Below are 24,169 nucleotides of genomic sequence, written 5' to 3'. Positions count from 1 at the left end.
GTGATCTCTTGGTTATTAAGTAGTGTATTGTTTAGCCTCCGTGTGTTTGTATTTTTTACAGATTTTTTTCGTGTAATTGATATCTGGTATCATAGCGTTGTGGTCGGAAAAGATACTTGATACAATTTCAATTTTCTTAAATTTACCGAGGCTTGATTTCTGCCCCAAGATATGAGCTATCCTGTAGAATGTTCCATGAGCACTTGAGAAGAACGTGTGTTCTGTTGTCCTATAAATATGAATTAAGTCCATCTTGTTTAATGTATCATTTAAAGCTTGGGTTTCTGTATTTATTTTCCTTTCGGATGATCTGTCCATTGGTGAAATTTGGGTGTTAAAGTACCCTGCAATGATTATGTTACTGTTGATTTCTCCTTTTATGGATGTTAACTTTTGCCTTATGTATTGAGGTGCTCCTATGTTGTGTGCATAAATATTTACAATTGTTATATCTTCTTCTTGGATTGATCCCTTGATCATTATGTAGTGTCCTTCTTAGTGTCTTGTAATAGTCTTGGCTTTTTTTTTTTCCAGTATGTGGGCCTCTCACTTTTGTGGCCTCTCCCATTGTGGAGCACCGGCTCCAGACGGGCAGACTCAACGGCCAGGGCTCACAGGCCAGCCACTCCGCGGCATGTGGGATCTTCCCGGCCTGGGGTACGAACCCATGTTCCCTGCATGGGCAGGCAGACTCTCAGCCACTGCGCCACCAGGGAAGCCCAATAGTCTTGTTTTTAAAGTCTAATTTGTCTGAAGTGAGAATTGCTACTCCATCTTTCCTTTGATTTCAATTTGCATGGAATATCCTTTTCTATCCCCTCACTTTCAGTCTGTATGTGTCCCTAGGTCTGAAGTGTGTCTCTTGCAGACAGCATATATACGGGTCTTGTTTTTGTTTCCATTCAGCCAGTCTATGTCTTTTGGTTGGAGCATTTAAGCCATTTACATTTAATGTAATTATCAGTATGTATGTTCCTATTACCATTTTCTTAATTGTTTTGGGTTTGTTATTGTAGGTCTTTTCCTCCTCTTGTGTTTCCTGCTAGAGAAGTTCTTTTAACATTTGTTGTAAAGCTGGTTTGGTGGTGGTGAATTCTCTTTGCCTTTGCTTGTCTGTAAAGGTTTTAATTTCTCTATCAAATCTGAATGAGATTCTTGCTGGATAGAGTAATCTTGGTTGTAGGTTTTTCCCTATCATCACTTTAAATATGTCCTGCCACTCCCTTCTGGCTTGCAGAGTTTCTGCTGAAAGATCAGTTGTTAACCTTATGGGTTTCCCTTATATATTATTTGTTGTTTTTCCCTTGCTGCTTTTAATAGTTTTTGTTTTTAATAGTTCGATTAATATGTGTCTTGGTGTGTTTCTCCTTGGATTTTTCCTGTATGTGACTCTCTGCACTTCCTGGACTTGATTGAGTATTTCCTTTCCCATATTAGGGAAGTTTTCAACTATAACCTCTTCAAATATTTTCTCAGTCCCCTTTTTTTCTCTTCCTCTTTTGCAACCCCTATAATTCGAATGTTGGTGTATTTAATGTTGTCCCAGAAGCCTCTGAGACTGTCCTCAATTCTTTTCATTTTTTTTTTCTTTATTCTGCTCTGCAGTAGTCATTTCCACTATTTTATCTTCCAGGTCACTTATTTCTTCTTCTGCTTCAGTAATTCTGCTTTTGATTCCTTCTCAAGAAGTTTTAATTTCATTTGTTGTGTTTTTCATCATTGTTTGTTTGCTCTTTAGTTCTTTTAGGTCCTTGTTAAACGTTTCTTGTGTTTTCTCCGTTCTATTTCCAAGATTTTGGATCATCTTTACTATCATTACTCTTAATTCGTTTTCAGGTAGACTGCCTATTTCGTGCTCTGGTGGGTTTTTACCTTGCTCCTTCATCTGCAGTGTGTTTCTCTGTCTTCTCATTTTGCTTAACTTACTGTGTTTGGGGTTTCCTTTTCACAGGCTGCACGTTCATAGTTCCTGCTGTTTTTGGTGTCTGTCCCCAGTGGCTAAGGTTGGTTCAGTGGGTTGTGTAGACTTCCTGGTGGAGGGGACTGGTGCCTGTGTTCTGGTGGTTGAGGCTGGATCTTTTCTTTCTGTTGGGCAGGACCTTGTCTGGTGGTGTGATTTTCGGTGTGTGTGACCTTATTATGATTTTAGGCAGCCTCTCTGCTAACGGGTGGGGTTGTGCTCCTGTCTTGCTAGTTGTGTGGCATAGGGTGTCCAGCACTGTAGCTTGCTGGCCATTGAGTGGAGCTGGGTCTTAGCGTTGAGATGGAGATCTCTGGGAGCTTTCGCCGCTTGCTATTATGTGGAGCTGGGTGGTCTTTTGTGGACCAATGTTCTGAACTCAGCTCTCCCATTTCAGAGGCACAGGCCTGACACCCGGCTGGAGCACCAAGACCATGTCCGCCACACGGCCACATACATGGGGAGTTTCTTTCCTTTTGGGAAGTCTGAGGTCTTCTGCCCGCATTCAGTAAGTGTTCTGTAGGAGTTGTTCCACGTGTAGATTTATTTCTGATGCATTTGTGAGGAGGAGGGTGACCTCTACATCTTATTCTTCCACATTTTGGAGGTCTCTGCCAGTAGTGAGATTTGGAAGAGGAAAAATATAATTTTACTTTCTATTGGGTTTGGGAATTTATTTTTATATTTTAAGTAGGATAATAAGAGCACCTTTTGAAGGTCTGATTTCAAAGGAACAGGGAACTATTTAGTTCTGTGAACTAGATCTGTGTTAACTGTTCCTGTGCCTTCCATACCATGGGGGAAATGATTAGTCCTCTCAAGCAAGTGCAAAGCAGTAAGTGAAATACGTTGCCTCTCTTTAACTTTCCAAAAGCTGAAAAGTGCTGAGAAGCAAGCTGTGTCAAAAGTGAGTACAGTGCGAAGGACTTAACAAAGTAAGTTACCAAGATAACCTTTTCTCTTTTGATGACTTTGTAAGCAATATTTGTAACCAATACCTCTCTTGCAAACTGCTTGCAATTAAGGACACCATATGTCGTCGTCAAATGAAAAGTTACTAGTACTAGTTTTGCCTATGTTGTATGGTTACAAAAAAATAAAATTTTCAAAGAAAGAAAAAATAAGTGAGAGAAGCAGCCTACACTGTCAGGGTTGTTGGAACTAAGTCATGGTAGCCTTTTTTCATCCATCAGGAGGTAGAATTAGTGGGCAGAAAAGTTTTTCAAGTAGAAATTGTTGGTAATTTTAGATCCTCCGCAAGAACAACTTATTCCGTATGTGTGACCAAACAACTCAATGCCAAGGTTTGGAAGTTCACCTTGTCAAGTTTTTGGTGTTTGAGCTGCACTTTTGTGGTGGGTTTAGTCTGATGCACCAGTGAGCCCTATCAAACCTGGCAGTATTAATTTCATGCACAGCATATGTATCAGACATAACTACAACTATCATTTAATTAATGTCTAAATATTTGCTTTCTTTGAATCTGTATGCTAATGGCATTTACTTGATAGCCACCCATGCAAATTATTTGAATATACTTTTGCAGCAGGGGTATTTTTTTTTTTTTTTTTTTTTGTGGTACACAGGCCTCTCACTGCTGTGGCCTCTCCCGCTGCGGAGCACAGGCTCCAGACGCGCAGGCCCAGCGGCCATGGATCACGGGCCCAGCCTCTCCACAGCATGTGGGATCCTCCCGGACCGGGGGCATGAACCCGTGTCCCCTGTATCGGCAGGCGGACTCCCAACCACTGCGCCACCAGGGAAGCCCCGCAGCAGGGGTATTTTAACATACTTCTTTTGCAAGCCAGAACCTTTAGGTAGAGGTTGTGTTGGTTTAGATACACTGGCTTTTATTATGGGATATCCAGCAGTTTAAATTTGATGTGCTAGTCTAAATTCCATGAAGGCAGGGACCAAGTTTGTCCTAATCACTTTGTCTTCAGTGCCAAATACATGGCATATAATGTTCACTCAATGGACACCTGTGGAACTAATGCACAATTTCCTGATTCTAGTGAACTGAAAATTCAGTAGCTCTTTCAGGGCTAGAATTTTGCTTCTTCTTTTGCTCCAGCCCTGCCAACAAACCACAGACTATTACTTTCAGAAAAAAAAAGTGCTTTCCTCGAAGGATATGTATGTATTGGATTTACAAAAAGCATCTGATAATTAAATTTGGCATTTAATACTTGAGTAAATACTAGCAAACATAAAACTGAGTCGTATATATGTAACACTAACTAGTAAACCAAATTACCACAGCTACCTTAGTTTTATCTAAATTAAGATTGAATAGGCTTAAATAAGCACCTATGATTCCCTAATAAGCACACACTTCAATAAGCACTAAACTTCTTGACCTCTATTTTGGTTGTTTGGAAACCTTATCCCCTAATGCTTAATATTTCAGTTCTGTGGGATGTTGCTGTAGATATACTCTTTAAATATAAATCCACTCTATAAGTGACGTGGTAGTGATTAACACTGTGTATTTCTGGCTTTTCAGTACACGATAGATGGCATTTCCCGTGCTGAGTGGCCAGTTCTGTCCAATGAGTTGAATAAAAGTGATTAAGCATGATTTCTTAGTCAAGAAATTTGTGACACTCCAAAGCCTTTTTTGCCTTCTGTCACAACAAGCACTGTCCCAGAGTAGATATTCCAACAGCTTGGGTCCCTCTGATAGACATGACACTTAAGTGACAAATAAATCCCAGTTACTCTCAGGGTTGGTTGTTTCTGCAGCGTATCTTAGCCTATCCTGACTTAATTCAAAAGGGATTTTCTGCAGAAATAAAAAAGGTTTTAATATAAATGAAGAAACTTACAAAATTAATGTTGTGGAACACTTTGTCCTTAAACAAAATGGGCTCCATAGGCAGGAGTTTGAAAACTTATATAAGAGCTTTAACAACTGGTAACAAAAAAATGGCCAGGCATATATACATAGTCACAGCTGTGTGGTAGAATGGACAGTCACACAGGCTTGAGTCTGTTTTTACCACTTATGAGCTCATCACCTAACTAGAGGCTCATATCCCTTATGTGTAAATGTGGGATAACTAATATAGGATTATAAGGTAATTGAATTATGAAAATCACCTGATAATAAGATCTTTAATATGTAAGTAGCTATGATAGCTACATTAATCAACTGATTAGTCTGGCAATATATATCAAATTATAGAATTACTACTAATTCTTCCATTCACAACTTAGTGCATACAACAAGCCTAAGTTTCAAGAATGGAGTATATTAAATGCTAAACTGGTATGAAAAAATGGAAGCAAATTCTTTAAAACATAAGATGGTATATCATTTTTTTACTCAAATTTTGAGGCTTTTAGTCAGTTGTAGCTATTTTTTTAAAAAAAGGGTTATCAGACAAGGACATCTCTTCCTTTTAGATTAACACGAGCTATGCAAAAGTATTTCAGATTACTGAAGGAAACGTAACACTTATTAAGACCTCACATGCCAAAAATTTATGTCTGAATTAATTTCAAAACCTATAAAGGTATGTAATTATTGATATGCTAATGAGAAGACTGATGCTCAGAAGTTAAGTTGCCCAAAACCACTTAGTTGGTGGAACTGAGCTTCAAATCATGGTCTTCCTCCACGACAGTTTCTCCTCAGTATGTAAGAGTACATTGGTTCATGATTATCTAAACCTTAAAAAAAGTTTATAATGGAAAGCACTTTTAATATTAAACAGCTCCCTGCCTAATTATAAGGAGCTTATCACAACGCCAACTTCATTTAATCCTTCATTTGTTAAAAAAAAAATCCACGCTTCAAAGGGCAGTAAGTGAAGTGCAATTCTTTCATATCGTTTTCTACAAAATAAGTTAACTTTAAGCAAAACAACTTCAATGACAATAAATGCATTTCATCATTTATTTAATGTTTAAGCTCTCGCACTAGATTTTTACAAGCTGGTGAACACTGACAAATTATTTCTCCCACAGAACTATAACCACATGTTCCCGGACAGTATAAATATATGGTTGAGCTGACATTAATACACATCACCATTTTATCAATCACATAATAAAACAAATTGTCAAGTATCCAAATATTAAGTTACACAGCTCAAAAGGCATATAAAATATTAAATGTCTGCTCAATTCATTAGCAGAAACCCACTTTTTTGTTTTTTGCAAGAAAGGTTGGGAATCACACTTCAAACAAAAATAAGTTGGTAAACAACTTCAGATAAGTTTGAAAAAAAATTACAAGAATTTCAGAAATTTTATGATTAAGAATTGTTTTAGCTACCATAACAAAGTATTTCTACCTTTTAAAAAAATATTTACTAAATTAAAGCGCATATTCTACATGTTCTGCACAAGACAAAGGCAACATTTTACTAAAAATACTTAATAGCCCCCTCCCATTCCTTTTTTCAGGCCCTCCCTGTAAGTTGCACCCCAAAGTGCAAACATTAAAATTAACTGTAAGGCTTTTTTGTCTGGAGACATTAAAGACATGTGCTTCTGTACAATGTAGATTTTCAAAACGGAGGTCTTCCATGACAGCACAAAATGAGATTTATAGAAAGACATTAAATAGTCACTGGTAAGACTTGGTTAATTAAAAAAAAACAAACGAGCAAATCTGATGTATACTGGTATGAATGTGGAAGATGTAAACATATTGTGATCAAATAACCTTATAGGCCCTACTTTCTATGTTTGAAATGATGGAAAGAATAAAACACATAAGGTCCAGAGTTTTCATAGTTCCTGGGATTTTAGTTCGATATGATACTAAAAACAACAAGAATTGTGCTGGGTATTTTGGCACCTAGTCTTTCTAAATTTCTTATATACTGATAAGAATCTGGCATGGAAACACATTTAAAGACATGAATGACTCCATACTGCATGATTTCAGGAAAAGTCAATTGGTACAAATGATAAGCACATTTTAAATGCTGAACAGCAAGAATCCTTTGCTAAGTGTCCAAGTAGGTTGATCATAACCCAAACAGAGGGTGCAATTCTGCCAGGCTTGTGGCCTGGTAAAACTGCGTTTCAACACTCCTATGGAAGCTTCATCAGACTTCACCAAGCCAACATGCTGGTTAACATGTACGACAAATCCCGTCCTGTCTAGGTTCCACTTCCAAGCAATGGCATCAGGCACCCCAGTTTTATTGAATGCAACAGTTGTTTCTATGACCATTAGAGTCTTTGAAGCGCAGCCGCATTTTAGGACGATACTTCTCCAAATACAAAAGTTGCTTGCTGTTAAAAGCTCCACGCCGCTTTCTAGAAGGAAGAAAACGAAAGACAAATTAAAGCAAAGTCCCTCTATAATTAACATTTACTGTTCTATAGGAGGCAATCATCACCTTTCTTGTAGCAATTTATTTTGATTATTACATTGTGACTTAATGTAGAAATAGGGATCAGCATCCATGTGTAAATGGGAAAAGGGCCATAAAAAGTTAATTTTCTAAATCTTTTTGAGAGGTAGTTATAAAATAGTCCAAACTTACAAATTCATTCATATAAAGCCCAAGAAAAGGCAAAACTAACTTATTGTAATATGAGTCAAAAAGAGATTGCCCCTGGTGGTTGGGAAGATGACTACAAACAGCGTGAGGGCACTTTCTGAAATGATCAAAATATTCTGTATATTGCACTGAGTGGTTATTTTATTTGGCTGTTACCATCCATTCATTTACCTTTGATATCTGCATTTTAACTAACTATACCTCAATAAAAGGGCAGATACACAAGCAACATATTCAATCAAGTATTTGAAGTAAAACAATAATTTACAGAATCATTACTGGATTACAATCTTTGTAATATGAGTATCTACATGGAATGCAAACAAGTAAGATACTCCCTGGTGGTAATACTATCTTAAAAATGAACAAAATGGGGCTTCCCTGGTGGCACAGTGGTTGAGAATCTGCCTGCCAATGCAGGGGACACGGGTTCGAGCCCTGGTCTGGGAGGATCCCACATGCCGCGGAGCAACTAGGCCCGTGTGCCACAACTACTGAGCCTGCGCATCTGGAGCCTGTGCTCCGCAACAAGAGAGGCCGCGATAGTGAGAGGCCCGCGCACCGCGATGAAGAGTGGCCCCCGCTCGCCGCAACTGGAGAAAGCCCTCGCACAGAAGCGAAGACCCAACACAGCCATAAATAAATAAATTTTAAAAAAAAAAGAACAGAATGGTCAGACAGGCTCTTGAAAAGAAATTGCTTTCCTAGTAATATATTTAAATTCGCTAACATTCAACGAGGAAATAAAAAGTGCAAACGGAAAGAACGTATTAAATACATACTGTCTTATGAACTGTACTGCATCTTCGTATTTCATTCCACCTTCAATTAATGCTAGGGCGACAAGCACTGGAGCTCTGTTAAGGTAAGAATTATAGTAAATTATTTTTCAAAGTCAAATCCTGGAAAATTCAATACTCCGAACATTCCCCAATCCGAAAGCACTATTATTTACCGCACTTCCTATGTTAATACCTATGGAAAATGTTGGACTTCATGTTAAAAATTAAATTAATAAAGTACCATTACTTTCATATCAAACCCAGGTTTTTAATCTATAACCAAAAAGACAACTATGTCCTTAACTAATACAAATAAGCCTAGAAATTAAGACCTGTATCACTAGAGAGCAGTCCTGAAAAAATTTAAGGGAGAGGGTAAATCGTGACACGTGTGGACAATATTTTCTAAATTCCAAGCAGTGAAAAATACTTTCCACTTAAAGATCTGGAAAATACTGCTTTCTTTGTTTTATTATCCATGAGACTGTGACATGTTTCACGCCAGCCTCCCCAGGGCCATGGTCTGAGCAGTGGGGGACGAGGGTGGTGGTAGCAATTTACAACTACGGACACGTATATTTTGGCACTGCTGTGTAATGACTTCCTACTGAAACAGGATTCTCCAGGATCAAGAACCCTGCCACAAACTCACCATATGCAGTGCAAAAACACCTTAGAGACAATTCATGATCCTTTTTCCAATGAGCTTGGACAGTGATTCCCAATACTACGGATACAACCTAGAACACACAATTAAGTAATTCCGCCCACATGGGCAAGTATAAATTTCAGCGACAGCATCTGTCAGTTCCAAATGTACTGGAACACATTACTGCTACACTCACCTACTTTTAAATTTAACTCAGTAAGTAACCTAACAAAGCAAATTGATTCACAAACTGACAACCGCGTCTTTATGGGAGTCAAAATCAAGCTTTAACTAGAATGAAGACCAGTATCATTAAATGGGTTTAAGAAATTCTCTTACCTCCCAAGGCCTGCAACACAATGAACAGCAATACAACAACCAGGGTCTTCACGAAACTTAATTTTCACAAGACTTAACCAATCATCAACAATCTGGTTAGATGGTGGTGCGCCATCATCAAAAGGCCAATCCTAAGTCAAAAGAATACACGTTTTAGACTTTTAATGTAATTGGTATAATAATTCTAAAATTCTAACACCCAAATGTTGCCAGAAGCATTTTCTTTTAACGTTTAAACAAGTGTTTTATGAAACCCCACTGTCAATGAAATGCAAATACATGCTGAGTCTTTATAAAGATCTTTTATTGCTTCAAGCCTCTGCTCAGCTTTCACCTTTATTTGGACCTCAGGACAGTGTATACTTTTGCAACAACTTAAACAATTAAGCTTTCTGAAGCCAGTGGTTTATCTGAATGAATAAACTTTGGCAGCACAGCACTGTGAACACATGGGAACCATTAAACACTTACGAGAACATGGATGCCTTCTTTCTCCACAAGACTAGTGTCGTAAGTTGCTTCACATACTCTTACTACTGTGGTAACTCCGTACTTCTTAAGTTCCTGGATAAAACATATATAAAAAAGCACATGAAGTCTTCATAACCATGTCACTCTTGCTCACCATTTGCCATTTTGATCACCTCTCTAACAGGTTAACAGAAAATCATGTATGTTTAACACGGTCTTGTTAAGTCTTACTGTCACAAGCCTTGTTTTAGGTGACAATACTAAAATAGCATTAAAAGGAAAGGGAATTGTTAAACATCATATATTTTTAATAAATTTTATATTAAAAAAAATCCCATGGCCCTTCACATACTGAAGTCGTTTATAGTCACGGTAACCTTGGCTAGACGAAGCACTAACAAAAGAGCAACTCAGGAACAAAGGACCAAAGGAATCACTCATGACTACAAACAATCTGACTTGACTGATATTAACTCTAAACTTTTGCTCATTTGCAGTGCACAGTGTATAGTTTGGAGCCTTAGAAGTATGTTCAGAGAGTAAAATCTCAAAAATGCGGTGTAAAAACCCTGCACCATTTAAGACTAGAGGCTTTAAGACTCATAGTGCATTATTAATTATAATTCTGGCATTTAAAAAATATACAGACGACAATCAAAGATAAAAGTATTTCTATGATCTGGAAGGCCTATTTGTTGTTTCTGATTATCTATAGATATTTATAAAATAAAATGTGTATGCATCCAAATAAATTATTCAGCATTACAATCCTTCCAGAAATAGAATTAGTAGATCAGTAGCTGATAATTACATTCTAAGCATCAAAAGGGGGCCAAGACATAAACTAATCCTGGTTTATAGTATCTGTCATTATGCTAATAAGCAAATATGTGAAAAACCCACAAGCGGAGCCTCCCGCCAACCAATTTCTAGTAAGATAAGAGCCATACTGTTATACTGTCCACATATACACTTAAATTAAGCAAACTGTGAGGCATGAAGAACTAGATATTAACTTATAAATCTAAACTAACTCAAGTACATGTTCTCCTCAAAATGTATAAAATAATTCACCTCTAACGTAAAGACACTGGTACTTCTGAGAGTTGGAACTGTAGTCGTAACACCTCACAATTTCCAAAACATTTTATTTTGTTACATAAAAGGCTCCACTATTAAACTACAATCAGTTTAAGACATTAAAAAGCATCAAAACTTACCTCTATAAATTTGTTTAGGGTCGCATTAGTTGGATTGTGTGTAATAAGAAATCTCATGTTCTTGTAAGTGATTTCCACAGGAGCTGGGCGGTTCATTCGAGCCATGTTAATTTAGTTAAAAAACACTCAATAGGGTTATGAAAGAATTTAAAAGACTGAATACAGAAATGATGCAAAGAAACTGAGTCTACTTCAATATACTCCACTTGAAATTCTCAGTGCTTTTGAGTATGAAGTTGGGAGTAATGGGAAATGAAATGAACCTCCTGACAAGAAGCAGCAATTCTTCAATCCAGTAATACTGAGGCAAGAGAAAGGAAGTGCACTGAGGTTTACCCCATCCAGGTCAGAACTCTTGTAAAAAATGCTCTGTGGATTTCAATCCAACACTTCTGTGTCCAGGTTCACCACTCTTATGGGGGCTTCTTGGTGGAGTAGTAATGAATTTCTACAGTTCACTTGTCTGCATAGAGGTCGTGCTGTGCCTGGCAGTAATCTCCACTGCCCTTCAGAAACTCCATAAATGTGTGACCAAGAACACCACAGAACTGCTGTTTAAAAGAAAGAGAGAAAAAAAGTTGTTTTCAATTCAAAAGGAACATGTTATGCTTTGACAGTATTTAAGGGCACAACGATCTTTCCAAATCTGGGCCCAAGCCACCTTTTAAACTTTTACTTGAACCACAAAATACAAAGGTGATTACAGATTAAATCAATAAGCAAGGATTACTTTAAGTAAATACCCCTCACATCGTTACATTTGATGAATATCCCTTACATACATTCTTCTACTAATTACTCCTTTTAAAACCTGGCTACTTGTTTTACATTCTTCTAAATTATCACGTACAACTTTCTACATTGATTTTTCCAACTACCAAAATATTTTTATGTATTACAAAAATTCAATATATTAGTCAATATATTCTTAAAAGAAAAAAACGAAACTGGTTTTCAAAATGCTCCCATATATACTATTTCATTTGATTCTTAACAACCTATTAACTTATCATTCCGCTTTAACAGATATTTCTCATCTGAGTCTCTGGAAATTAATCAACTTGAAATCAAGTTTTCAACTTACGTGAAACATAAGCGCGCGCGCACACACACACATATACACAGAACTTCCATTTATAACTATAAAAAAGACGTTCATAATTGTAATAGTCTTTTGTATTTTAAAACCGAAGTTTCAATTATCCTGTCATAAACTGAAATCTAATTGAAAGAAAAAGTAGTGGTGGTGGGATGGTGTAAATTACCTTACATTTCTTTCACAGGTCTCAAAAGCAAGGTAACTGCTACCACCAATTATACTTTCCCCAAGTTCCCCTTAAAGATCTAAATTAATTTTATGTTAGTATCAAATATTACACGAATATTCACAGGATATTTTCATAATATATACACGGAAAACATTGATGTTGACATTAGTCTTCTTCCAAGTAGTTTACAAGGAGCTTGTGTGGTTGGGAGTAAACAGAGGACTAAAAAAAAAAAAAAAATTAATAGGTCAACAAGAGCACTGAGAGCCAGCCACTGCCCCAAACTCTTCACAGGTATTCTCATGGATAATTTACCAAATAAAATCTTTTGAAATCAAAAGATTCCCTTAGTTTACTATGCTTAAGTTTAAATTTAAGCATTAAAAAAGGCTTAAAACTACATTCAAACTATCTCATCTCATTTTCACTGAGTCCCACGCTAGTTATAGTTTCTAAAAGAACGCTGCTAAGTTTTGAACAATAATTCATATGAAGATCTAGCCAATCACAGAAAACATTAAGTCAAAAACTCAGTTCACTTTTCTGTGAAAATACAGGAACTAGCCTCAGGAATCATGTCTTAATAGGTGTCCCATAAGGAAGGTAACTTTCATTAATCCAAATTCGTTCAAACCCACCCTCAGATGTTACTTCATCAACTTGTGAGCTGGGCTAAGAAAATTAGTGATTAAATTGCCACTGAGGACTTTGTTCTGTTAACAATGTGACAGCAGTAACTGGAAATAATTTCAATTATACTTTCCCTTCAAATCCTACACACTACTTCCTTAGAATAAAAAGTGTATTCTGGCACCTTTCCAATGACAATGAATTAAAGTGATCTGCAAAGCTGTTAAGGTCAAGGGCTCTTATCTCAGTATTCTGATTTCCGGTACTACCTTTTTTCAACTGAAAGCCGATTTCTGAATAGACAGTATTGCACACCACCGATTTCCATACTGAACAGCTGAAACTCCTGTTATAGCTGAGTTTGGCCATATCCACCCCTTTCAAGCAAGCGGTTTCATGAGAAAGCACAGAAAGCAATACAGAAATAAGTCCTTTGGTGACCTGGTTATTTTTACTGAGTGGAGGCACCCAGTGGCTGGGGGGGGGGGGACGGGGACGGGACGACGACGGACAGACGGACGATGGATTTCCACAAGCGCAGAAATGACCACTAATACCTAACATCTTTCTCTTCTGCCCGAGACACTCCCCTATTCCCCATTTCTCTGCCCCAGGAAAAACCATCCATGATAGGAAGTATGGAAATATCAAGGAATTGTTCCCCTCCCACTGCATATAACCGCAATAATACACAGGGGGGCATGGGGGACCAATTTCTGTGCAGAAGCCTAAACCGATCTGTCCTACTGCAGAGTCCGAGCAACAAATCTCTGTTGTGTCCAACGATTCGTTGGCGAGTCTGTTCCACATCTACTTGTGCTTTAGATAACGCACCCGGAATAAAGCATGTGTAAAAAAAGTACTGCTCACTCCTGGGAATGATCTGGTTTTCTGGTCGCCAACTTTTCTACTGCCATCAAACAAAACTCATACGAAAAGAGTAACAGGATGGGGCTTCCCTGGCTGTCCAGGGCTTATAACTCCTCGCTCTCAGTGCCCAAGGCCCGGGTTCGATGCCTGCTCGGGGAACTAAGATCCCACAAAAGCGGCTCGGTGAGGCCAAAAAAAAAGAGAGAAAAAGAGAGAGAGAGAGTACCAGGAAGCATTGGCTCACAATCTGGATCCCAAGCAAGCCCACGGTGCCAGCTACAGCGCAACAACCTCACACACTGGGAACGGTAGCGGGTTCCACGGGCACAAGCTCAGCCTCACAGCCGTGGGTGTGGCTCGCCACGGCGCCACAAGCCAACAGAAGGCAAGCACACGGCGCGCCAGGGGACACTCAGGCACAGCCCAAGAGCCCGCGATCGCAAGACACCGCCGGCCCAGCCCGCCCCGGCGCAGGACAAGCCTGGACTCGCTCCCGCGGCCTGGGGCGGGGCGCGCCCCCCGCGGCGGCCGGCTTACCTGGCGAGGCCGCGCCGGCCCGGGTCACGGGTTCGCGCCGCGCCTTCAGTGCGGCGCCGAGGCCATTTTGTCCGAGCGCCGGTCCCGGCCGCGGAGCGCACGGTAGCCCACAGGCCCAGTCCCGCCGGCCCCGCGCCGGAGAGCCCTGCCCAGCCCGCGCGCAGCCGCCTCTCCCGCCCGCCCGCCCGCCGGGGCTGGGGGCGCGCCCGCCGCAGTGACGCGCAGCCCGCGCCCCACCCGGGCCACGTCCCCGATCCCAGGGCCCCGCGGCAAACAAAGGGGCCTCGGGGCGCCGGCCGGGCCCGCAAGACGCCCAGACGAAGAAGCGGCCACAAAGCGGTTTCTGGGCCGCCGCGCCGCCGGGCGCCCCGCCCAGCGCCCCGGGCTCGGTCCCCAGCACCCGCCCGCCGCCAGGACCGCCGGGACTCGGGCCGGGACGCGGGCGGGCGCCGGGCTCCGAACAAAGGCGGCGGCGCGGGGCGCGGGTACTCACAGGAATATGTCTACTCATTGAAGATTGTGGCCTAATCATACAGCCGGTCCCGAGGCGGCGGCGGCAGGGCAGGGGCGGCGGCGGTCGTCACGGGGCGGAGGCGGCGGAGGCGGCTTCGCGGGCTGCTGCGACGGCGGCGGCGGCGGGGCAACCGGACTCGGTCTGCAGCGAGCGGCTCCGAGAAGGGCGCGCAGCCTCACCGGCCCGCAGTCCAGGGGGCCAATACGCGCGCCGAGGCGCCCTTGCGTCACAAGTCCTCCCATTTATAGCGCGCCTGACGTGCGTGCCCCCCGGCCACCAATCGCAGCCGGGCCCTAGGTCGCGCGCCGACGAGCGGGGGCGGAGGCCCGCCCCGCGGACGTCACGGAGCGGCGGCGGCTGCCGGTGTGAACCGGTTGATGAATGGCGCCGCGCTGCAGTCGGAGCGCCACCCGGCGGGGGCGGGAAGTGGCGGAGGCGGGGGGACAGGGATGGGAGGGGGAAGGGCCGGGAGAGGGAGGAGGTGCCGCCCTTCCTCCTTAAAACCCCGACGAGTGCATGCGCTCTCGTCACCAGGCGAGGCCTGCCGTTGGCCTCGACTGAAAACGCAGTCCCCTCGGGGCCGGAACCGGGTCTCAGTGCAGGCCCCGCTTCCTTTTGCGGTAGGTCAGACCGCGGTCGGCTTTGCTTGCGGTTCACCGTAGCACCTGCGACTTGCGATCCCCGTCGTCAAATAAATTTTTCTGTGGCCCTACGGCTGCCGGGCGACGACCCCTGGGGAGCCTGGGCTCCCGGGCCCGGACCGCGCGAGCGCAGGTGCCCGGGGAGAGCATCGCGAGGCGCGGCCGGAGCGCTCTGCCGCCCGCGGGCTCTGTTAGGCATCCCTTCGTGCTCCGCACGCGGGCAGTTGCGGCAGCCTCAAGCGTGGCATTGCGGACTCCCACGCATCCTCTGTGCTGCGGCTCCCTGGATGCGTTGCCACGGGTGATGGAAGGTTAGGCAGCGTTTTAAAAATTGTAAGAGCCTTCGACTTGGTCAAGGACCGATGGAACTCTTTGCGTCCAAGCTGGAGCTTTTCCTTTTTGTTCCTTTTCACAACCGTCCCACTCTCTTTCGTAATTTAGGCCCTTAACAAGTAAAGCTTATCACGGTTGTTCTGTGTTACACAAGGGCAACTGTCATTTCTAGTCGGAAAACTCTCTCTTTTGCTCTCTGGAAGGAGTAAACAGGAGTTTTACCTGCTCTGAAGAACTCGGCTTTCTACTAACACTGAGGCCTTTTGTTTGGTGTTTTCACTGAGCATAGGTTGGAGAGGGCTTTAGGGATCACATTGTTTCCTTGGTCAGTGTACTGCAGCATCTTAGGATTTATTAGAACTTCTACTTAGAGACTGTGCTTGCATAGTTATTCAACTTTATAAACGTTATACTCTGTAAACAAAGTTAGCACTTTCAAAAAAGAGTTGGGTCAGGCAGACTTTTATGGGAATAAAAGTCAAATCACCTTCATCTTAAGGAAATTGCTTGCCTTGGAAACTCTTGAATCCATCTAAGTCAAGGAAAACTAAAGAGCTTGAGAAATATATGATGCCCCTTCATTACGTAAAAGTTTAAAACTTTGATATGGTAAAAGGCTGTTGACAAAGTTAAAATATTTAATGGCCCATTGGGAGAAAATTTTGGCGACGTATCATGGGAACAGTTAACACCATAATAAATAAAATGCTTGACCCACATCTACAATAGTGTAGTTTAAAAAAACCCATGTTCAGTCAGCTGCTCTCATGCCAAAAGTTTGTCAGCACAGTGATGCTAGTTGGAAGAGTGAAAGCTTTTGAAAAAATGAGCTTGGTGGGACGAGATATAAGTTCAGCTAAGCAAAGCCAAATCAGTATTAGCCAGTGTTCTTGTAGAACTTGAGATACAAGTTGTGAGTCTTGTGAGCCAGATCCCGAAATGGTCACAAGCAGTGCTGACATGAAATATCCGGTGAGCTCTCATCAAGCTCTCAAAGCTGGGCTCAAACTCCCAAGTGGACCAGTCAGCTTGGGGGGGGGGAAGTGGGAGGGGGCGGGTCTTAGCCTCTCAGATGAGGTACCACCTTGCTCTACTTGGAAAAGACAGTCAAGGATGAAAAACTAGATAGAGCTTTTGCTATTGTCATGGGCCTGCGACTCCGGCAGCTGCCGTGTTTATATGTGTCATGTGGTATTGTGGTTCACTGCTGAGCGTGTGTGCCCTGTGGAGCCCAACAGTTTTAAGCTGCTGCTTCTTAGAAAACAGTGGTCCATCCCATCACTGGTTAGGAGGCTCCTGGGGTCAGAGGACTCACTAACATCTATAGATCTGCACTTGGAGCATCAGCACCTGAACTTGTTGAAGCAGAGGGTTCAAACTGAGCCAACAAGCTTGCAAATAGTGGTCTAGACATCCAGAAGTAAGGAAACACTTCTGAAAAGGCAATGCTCCAGAAAGAAGCCCTAAGATGGAAGACTTCTTTTCCAGCTAAACAAAATGCCCAGATAGCAGTTAACTTTTCTCAGCAAAACATGTGTCCTTGAGTTCATCATGGTAGGCAGGACTTTTCATTAGCATATTCAAAATTCAAAAGCCAACAGTTGGGAGGTAAAGGAGACTGTAAGAGCATTATGAGGAAAATCCTTACGGAAGATGAAGCACTGAAGGAGACTACAAGTCAGCAAAAACTGATGATGAAGAGCAGAGAACTCTTTATAGGATGGCAGATCTAGTAAACATTGAATGATTCCACTTATACCAGACATGTAAGAGGAATGGAGGATTTCAACCCTTTCTATCTTCTCAGACTTATTAGGGCCACGAAGGGTAGGTTGAGACCATGAGGAAGTCTGATAAAAACAATTTTAATAAAGCAAGAGTATTACCATTGCAGTGATAGAAAGATCAAATGTGACAATAACAACCCAGAAAAGAAATACTAGATTGCAATGTATAATGATGTGCCAGGTGTACTAAATAGAGGCAAATACCCCAGTGGGTGTCTGGATACTAGTGGGGAGGGTGATCTTAAGGGCAGTATAGCCCCAAACTTAAAAAGTGTCCTGAAAACTCAGGGATACAACCATGGCTACTATCAACATTGTAACAGTTTATTTTCCTTTTGCTGTTATATAACAGCCTATTTTATATCTAAAATGAATCTTCTTGTGTGATTTGTTAAAAAAAAGTTTAAAATGGAGGGCTTCCCTGGTGGCGCAGTGTTTGAGAATCTGCCTGCCAATGCAGGGGACACGGGTTTGAGCCCTGGTCCGGGAAGATCCCACATGCCGCGGAGCAACTAAGCCCGTGCGCCACAACTACTGGGCCTGCGTGCCACAGCTACTGAGCCCACGTGCCACAACTACTGAAGCCCGCCTGCCTAGAGCCTGCACACTGCAACGAAGAGTAGCCCCCGCTCGCCGCAACTAGAGAAAGCCCGCACGCAGCAACAAAGACCCTAAGCAGCCAAAAATAAAATAAATTTTTAAAAAAATGTTTAAAATGGAGAGTGTACTTAAATTTCTGTGAACATATAAATTTCAAGTGCATGAATGTTTAAAACTAAAGCATGCTTTATGTTAAAAAATGGCTGTTTTCTTTCCCTAAGTTACTGATTTAAAGATTTATCATCTTTTTTTAATAGCCACATATTTTTGTATATTTATTACTTTTTAACTGAGGTATATAATTGACATATAACATTATATTAGCTTCAGGTGTCTGACATAATGATTCGACATTTGTGTGTTTGACAAATAATCACCACAGTAAGTCTCGCTAACATCTGTTCCCATAGGTAAGTACAATTTTTTTTTTCTTGGGATAAGGATATCAATTCATCCTTTTGATGAATAATAAAAATCAAACAGCAGTGCTACATCATCATTTCTATGTGAATTTTAGACACAGAAATCTCCAACAAGCAATTAAGCTTGTCACAAGCCAGTCAAAGTCCGTAGGCCAATCAGTACCTGTACTCGGGCTATTGTGTTTTGACTTAGTCAGACATAGAAACTGTTAGTCACCTACACGGTGGGTGCTAAAGATATAAATATCTTTAGATAAAAGAATCCTGTTGGATCAGAAATAAACATTTTATTAAGTCATCAAACCCAATCATTAGAGGTAATCTTTCTCTGTAAAACTGACTTAAGGCAGTTTTCGAAAAACCTTTTAAAAACTATTTTAAGAAACAATTCTCTTTAGTAAATCTGTTATGTCCATTTTCTGTCCCTTTACTTTTCATGTCTAAGTTTAATCAACTTGAATATAAACCCAAAAATTGCTTAGGTAAGTCTTCAAGTCAGATGAAACTGTGTTTTCACGTTAGAAACCCTGCCACTGAATACAGTGAGTATTTACTTCTGTGAAGGTTCAGCGTGCATATTATGATGTGACAGACAGATTCATCAAAAGAATATTTCTATTTGCATACTGGTAGGAACTGTTTCCTTGGGATGCTGAGTAAAGGACTTACTATGGACCTCTAATACTTCATAGCATTTTCATAGCATGCCATTTTGATGACTGATTCACATACAGGTACCCGGAGGAATCTAGTTTCAGAAAATTCTTATTTTTAGTGAACTTGGAAAAATTTCTTTTGCTGTTCTTAAGTCTGAATAAAAATCATTTGGGAATTGGAAATCAGGAGGGCCACAGTCTCCATGAAATCGTTAGGAACATGTTGAATTATGCCACAGTCTGAAGCGAGGCAAAAATAGCTTAGGAAAGGAGAACTTAATCTGACCAGAGAAAGGGAATGGAGTATCAATAAATGTCAAAGGTTTGTTATGCGTGCTATGGCAAAGCTGTCACTTGACAGGTTTAATTTACAGAGTTGGCATTTAGGCTGCAGAATCCAGACAGACACTGACCCAAGCAGCCTTCCTAGGGTCAGCCTTACATACGGAGTGTTCTTGAACAGGTTCTGTCAAGCATAACAACATTTATTTAACAGAAAGCTGCAGTAGTCATGTCTCTTCCCTACTCTATCACAAATTTGTTTTTTAACGGGACATGTTCAGTAAAGATTGCTATCTTAGTGTATTTCTATAGCTTGTTTCATCACCAGAAGATACTGAATAAGAAAAAAGTGTAGAAGCATTTCAGAATTTCTTCTGCTTAAGATAGTTGTCATATCATGTATTTCTGGAGTCCTTTGACATTAGTATAGTAGATAATCAATATTTGTTTGGCTATGACCAGGTTACTGTCCCCCCTGAAATCCTTTTAGGCATCCTCTTCCCAGTCTTCCTAAGATTTATTTGCAGGCTCCTCTTAGTTTTTCCTCAATCCCTTTAACAATGGTGTTCACTGGGGTTTTGTTCTAGGGCTGCCTGGCCCTGCTCTGCATGCACCCTGGGGTTTTCACTTACCCCCATAGCTTTGGCTATCTACCCTCCCGCTTTCCTCAGCACTTGTTAAATGCCTAGCCCATGCCAGGCCCTCTGCTATCTTATGATAAACAGCATAAACATTGTTTCTACCTCCAGTGGAATTTATATACAGATGAGGAAAGGGAAAATACAAAGTAACCAAGCAAAGGATATATAAGTTATAATGTGTGCTATGAATAGCTGGGGTAGTTACTTCAGACAGGGAAGTCAAGGGGCAGTGTCTCCCAGGAAACCCAGACCTAAAGGACAAGAATTTATCACAGAAAGAGGACAAGGAGAGGAGAGAGGTTCTTGGTGGAGGAAATGACAGTACAAATACCCGAGGTGGGAAGAGTTTGGCTGTGCTCAAGGAGATGAAAGACTTGAGGGGCTGCAGCAAAAAAAGAAAAGGGAACAGAGGCAGGAGTCAGCCTGCACGTCTGGCAGGGGCTGGATAATTCAGCAACCTTGTAGGCCATGGTAAGTATTTGGATTTTATTTTAAGGGCAATGAGCAACAGCTGCCTAACAGGAAATAGATGTTTTAAGAAAATCATTTTTCCTATTCTGTGGAGAATGGTTTGGAGGGAGCCACAGAGTGGAGTTGGCATGATGTGGTGAAAGACTTGCGGTTTCCTGCCTTGCTAAATGGTGGACAGCGACAGTGTTGACTGTGATGAGACAGTGGAAATGGAGAGAAGTGAGTAGATCAGAGACGTAGAAATAGAATTAAGAAGACTTGAATCACAGCATGTCCTACAGCTTCCCAGAATTGTTGTCCGTGTCCAAAGATATAAGTTCATTATTATAAGCCTATTTTATGCTATGGTGCTGAATATTATAGGCAAACTGACATGAAGTTTCATAATTCACATGACCATTTTCATTAGCAGTGTTTGTAAGGGGTAAACCAGAAGCATAAAAGAAACAAAGGTCCTCAAATTATGCTTGGAGAAAGGCACTATTTCTGAGGATTTCAGGAATATAGAGGAGTGGGAATGCCTAACAGTTGTATATTTAAGTTTTCAAAGAACAATCAAAGTCCTGATAACTATATTAGTAAGAAAAGCTAAAATTTATTATGCTCTTGTTGTTTTCCAATCTGTGCTAAACATATTTGCATTTTTTCTTGAACTTAGGAATAAACGTAAATGTCAACAGTGTTATAACTGACATTTAAGTGCTTTGTGGGTGTCATTGGGTGATGTGATGAACGATTTTTTTCTTTACAGATTTCTATATTTTCTAGTTTCTTTCCAAAACTGCTACCCTTGTTATTGGGAGTGGGGAATATCAAATGAGCACTTGGAGGATTTAAGTCATATCCCATATTCCTAATATTTTCAGAATTTCAGGTAATATTTTCAGAAAATGAATGTCTGGAATGTTGTTTACATGGAAGATATTTGAAACATTTAATTGTATGATGACTGTTTAGAGGTAGAGGAAGGGGTATTTGTGTGGCAGATTTAAGTTGGGAGTTAGAATTTGTCCCAGAAGAGGTTCTGATACGTCTGTGGCCTTCTTATAATCTCTGCCACAGAGGTGGTGGCACCAGGTTACCCTAACCTCACTCCAGCTGTCAGAACACCACAACCCTCTTGTTCTGAGTCCATGTTTCCAGAGAATTAATCCCATTATAATTTACTTTTAAGGTGGATCTATTTGCCATCACATGTAGGAATGTAATGCCCAAGTTCTCAAGATCCCTGAGAACTTGAAATAAAAGGAAATCTTTTTGCATTTTCTTTTTTGCTTTAAAAAATTGTCTTCAGAGAATTAAACCAGAAACTCTGCTACAATGAGAGTGTTTACATACCATATCTGTGGTTATAAATCAAAAGATTGCCTAAAAATGTGTGAATAACATTTGGAAACATCTAAAACTTGAGTCAAGGTAACTTTGGTATCATCTAAGAGAAGGTGAACTGGAATGTGATTGTAAGTGGAAATTAAATCAATTTTATTATACCTGGTGGAGGAAGATTATGAGAACTGAAGGAAGATGACAAGAGGTACATAGAAGAGTAAAGCCGAAAGATCTGAGGGTTGTCAGTGTTTGCCCAGCACTGCCTAGGGAAGAGGCCCTGAATCTGTGTACAGTGAACCTGCTGGTTGTTCTCTCATTCTGGCCTATATGTCATCTTCTATGAGTTTAGTAAAAGTGAATCACAAAATATGATTATGTAGTAAATTACTGAAACTCCATCCTCCCTTCTCATTCTCATGAATATTTCAAGAGAAATTGTTCTCTAGGCCACTGCTACTCAGATTTAGGCTGTGAGCTAGTACCAACCAACCTACAAACTTTTGCTGGTCTGAGAAGAGATAAGTATAGAAATTGAGAGCAGGACTTTAAGAACTTTTGTAGCAATTTTGTAGGGTAACTTTATGTTTATTGAATTAAATTTATAAATTAGGCTTTTGAAAAATTTCATTTTCACGTAATTCATTTTTATTAAGAAATACTGCTGAAAACCATGGAAATTGATTAGTTACATTATGAAAAGAATTGCTACAGGTACCTTCCTTTAGTCTTTCATGCATGAGGCCACTCCATGACCTTTTACAATATTAATTATTCCTAGTCTGTCCATCCTGGGTTGCTGTCATCAGGAGGAAAGAAACCATTCATGTGGTTTCTCAGCTTCCTTTGATAAGCTTTAAATAAGAACTATGATTGTGGTTTTACAAATATATGAACATGTTTTTGTTGGTATATTGGTGTGCGCCTGTCAGGACAACTTAGAGTTACTGTAGCACACGTCTACAGAGTTAAAAAGGAAACTGAAAATGTTGTTTACAACATCAGATGACAGCCAAGAAAAGTAGGCTGACAACAAACTTATAGACTGTTTTTATAGCCTTTGGGAAATTCATTTTTAAATCCAAATTGCTTTTTACTGCTATTTAAGCCCTTCTCCTTGTATTTAGTGTTCATTGTGTAAAGTAAATTCACTGTTTTTACAAGTAATGGTGGAAATGGAACTCTGTCGAATAGTCTTATGCACTACAGCTTCCCAAAATAACTCCATATAAGTCCCTGCTGTCTACAAGTGTCGTCATGATCCTTTTAATTGATTTTAAATGGCTTTAAAAATTTCTAACAGGAGTATTTATAGTTAGAGAATATTTTTCTTCATGAGCATGTTATTTATAAATATGAATTGATTTTGATGAAATTGAACTAGTTAATTCCCCACTAATGGACATCATGAATATCAATGATCCATGACTCCTCTCTCCAGTGTTCTTTCCAATGAGAAAGGGAAGAGAGCTGAGCAAAATCATGTCCTCCATACTGCCATAGAGTCTTACTGCCTTGGATATGTCCTGTCCAAAGCCCATCAGCCTGCTCTATGGGCAGGCTTTGTGATAAACACTTTATGAGCATTATCTGACAACCTACTTGTCAGACTAGGAAACTCATTCTTTATTTCCTTCTTGAAACTCTCTTACTTCGTCTACCCCTCTGGGGGCTCCTGGCTTGTCTCCCTCTGTCTTCCTGTCCTCCAGTTGTTGGTATTTTTAAGGATATTTCTTATTTCTTCTCTGCTATACTCTTACACTCTACAGTCTCAGTCGTTTAGAAGATTTCTTTGGTTTCAACTTCCTAACATTCCCTGTGCTTCCAGTAAAGACTTCTCGCCTGAGTTCCAGAAATATATATTTCCATGGTGTAAACTCCAAGTACCTCATACCTCATAGTCAAAGCTGAGCCGATAATCTCCTCCCTTCCCCATGAGACCAGTTCATTTTTTGTTGTCCTGATACCAGTGACTCCTGTCTCTGGCCCTCAGATGCCCCAGCCAGAAACCTGGCAGCCGTACTAGCCTCCTCCCTTCTCTTCTCTTCTGTCTGGCTGCCAATTTCTGTTGAGGCTATCTATTAAAAATCTCAGAAAGTGTCCCTCTCCCTCCACTTTTTACCATTAGTCTTCCTTCCTTCCTTCATCTGTAACCCCTTCTTTCATTCCTTCATTCATCCCTTTAACAATATTTACTAAGTTGTACTGAAATAGCTTGATTCAATTACTTCTAGTCTTGTCTCCA

The 24,169-nt window shown here is 40.8% G+C and overlaps 2 protein-coding genes across 3 annotated transcripts; both read right to left on the bottom strand.

Annotated features, from left to right (window-relative positions):
- Positions 1-5,847: 5,847 nt before the first annotated feature.
- PTP4A1 (protein tyrosine phosphatase 4A1) lies at positions 5,848-11,082 on the bottom strand. Of its 2 annotated transcripts, none has more exons than XM_082668970.1 (5): positions 10,947-11,082; positions 9,727-9,819; positions 9,256-9,386; positions 8,268-8,342; positions 5,848-7,233 (listed from the first exon to the last, which is right to left on the bottom strand). In XM_082668970.1, exons 1-5 carry the CDS (start codon positions 11,049-11,051, stop codon positions 6,894-6,896), a joined length of 744 nt encoding a protein of 247 aa, XP_082525096.1. In that variant the 5' UTR covers positions 11,052-11,082; the 3' UTR covers positions 5,848-6,893. The 2 variants fall into 2 exon arrangements, with proteins under 2 accessions (XP_082525096.1, XP_082525095.1); XM_082668969.1 differs by having other exon boundaries at positions 6,972-7,237.
- A 319-nt stretch (positions 11,083-11,401) lies between these two features.
- Positions 11,402-14,783, bottom strand: LOC309831673 (uncharacterized protein; the record flags this gene model as incomplete). Its single annotated transcript, XM_082668972.1, has 2 exons — positions 11,402-11,497; positions 14,745-14,783. 2 exons carry the CDS (start codon positions 14,781-14,783, stop codon positions 11,402-11,404), a joined length of 135 nt encoding a protein of 44 aa, XP_082525098.1.
- Between the last annotated feature and the right edge of the window lie 9,386 nt (positions 14,784-24,169).

Source organism: Grampus griseus, assembly GCF_964374135.1.
Source record: "Grampus griseus genome assembly, chromosome: 13".
Taxonomy (NCBI): Eukaryota; Metazoa; Chordata; class Mammalia; order Artiodactyla; family Delphinidae; genus Grampus; species Grampus griseus.
The sequence above is the reverse complement of the archived record's forward strand: the minus strand, read 5'-3'. Positions and strand labels throughout refer to the sequence as shown.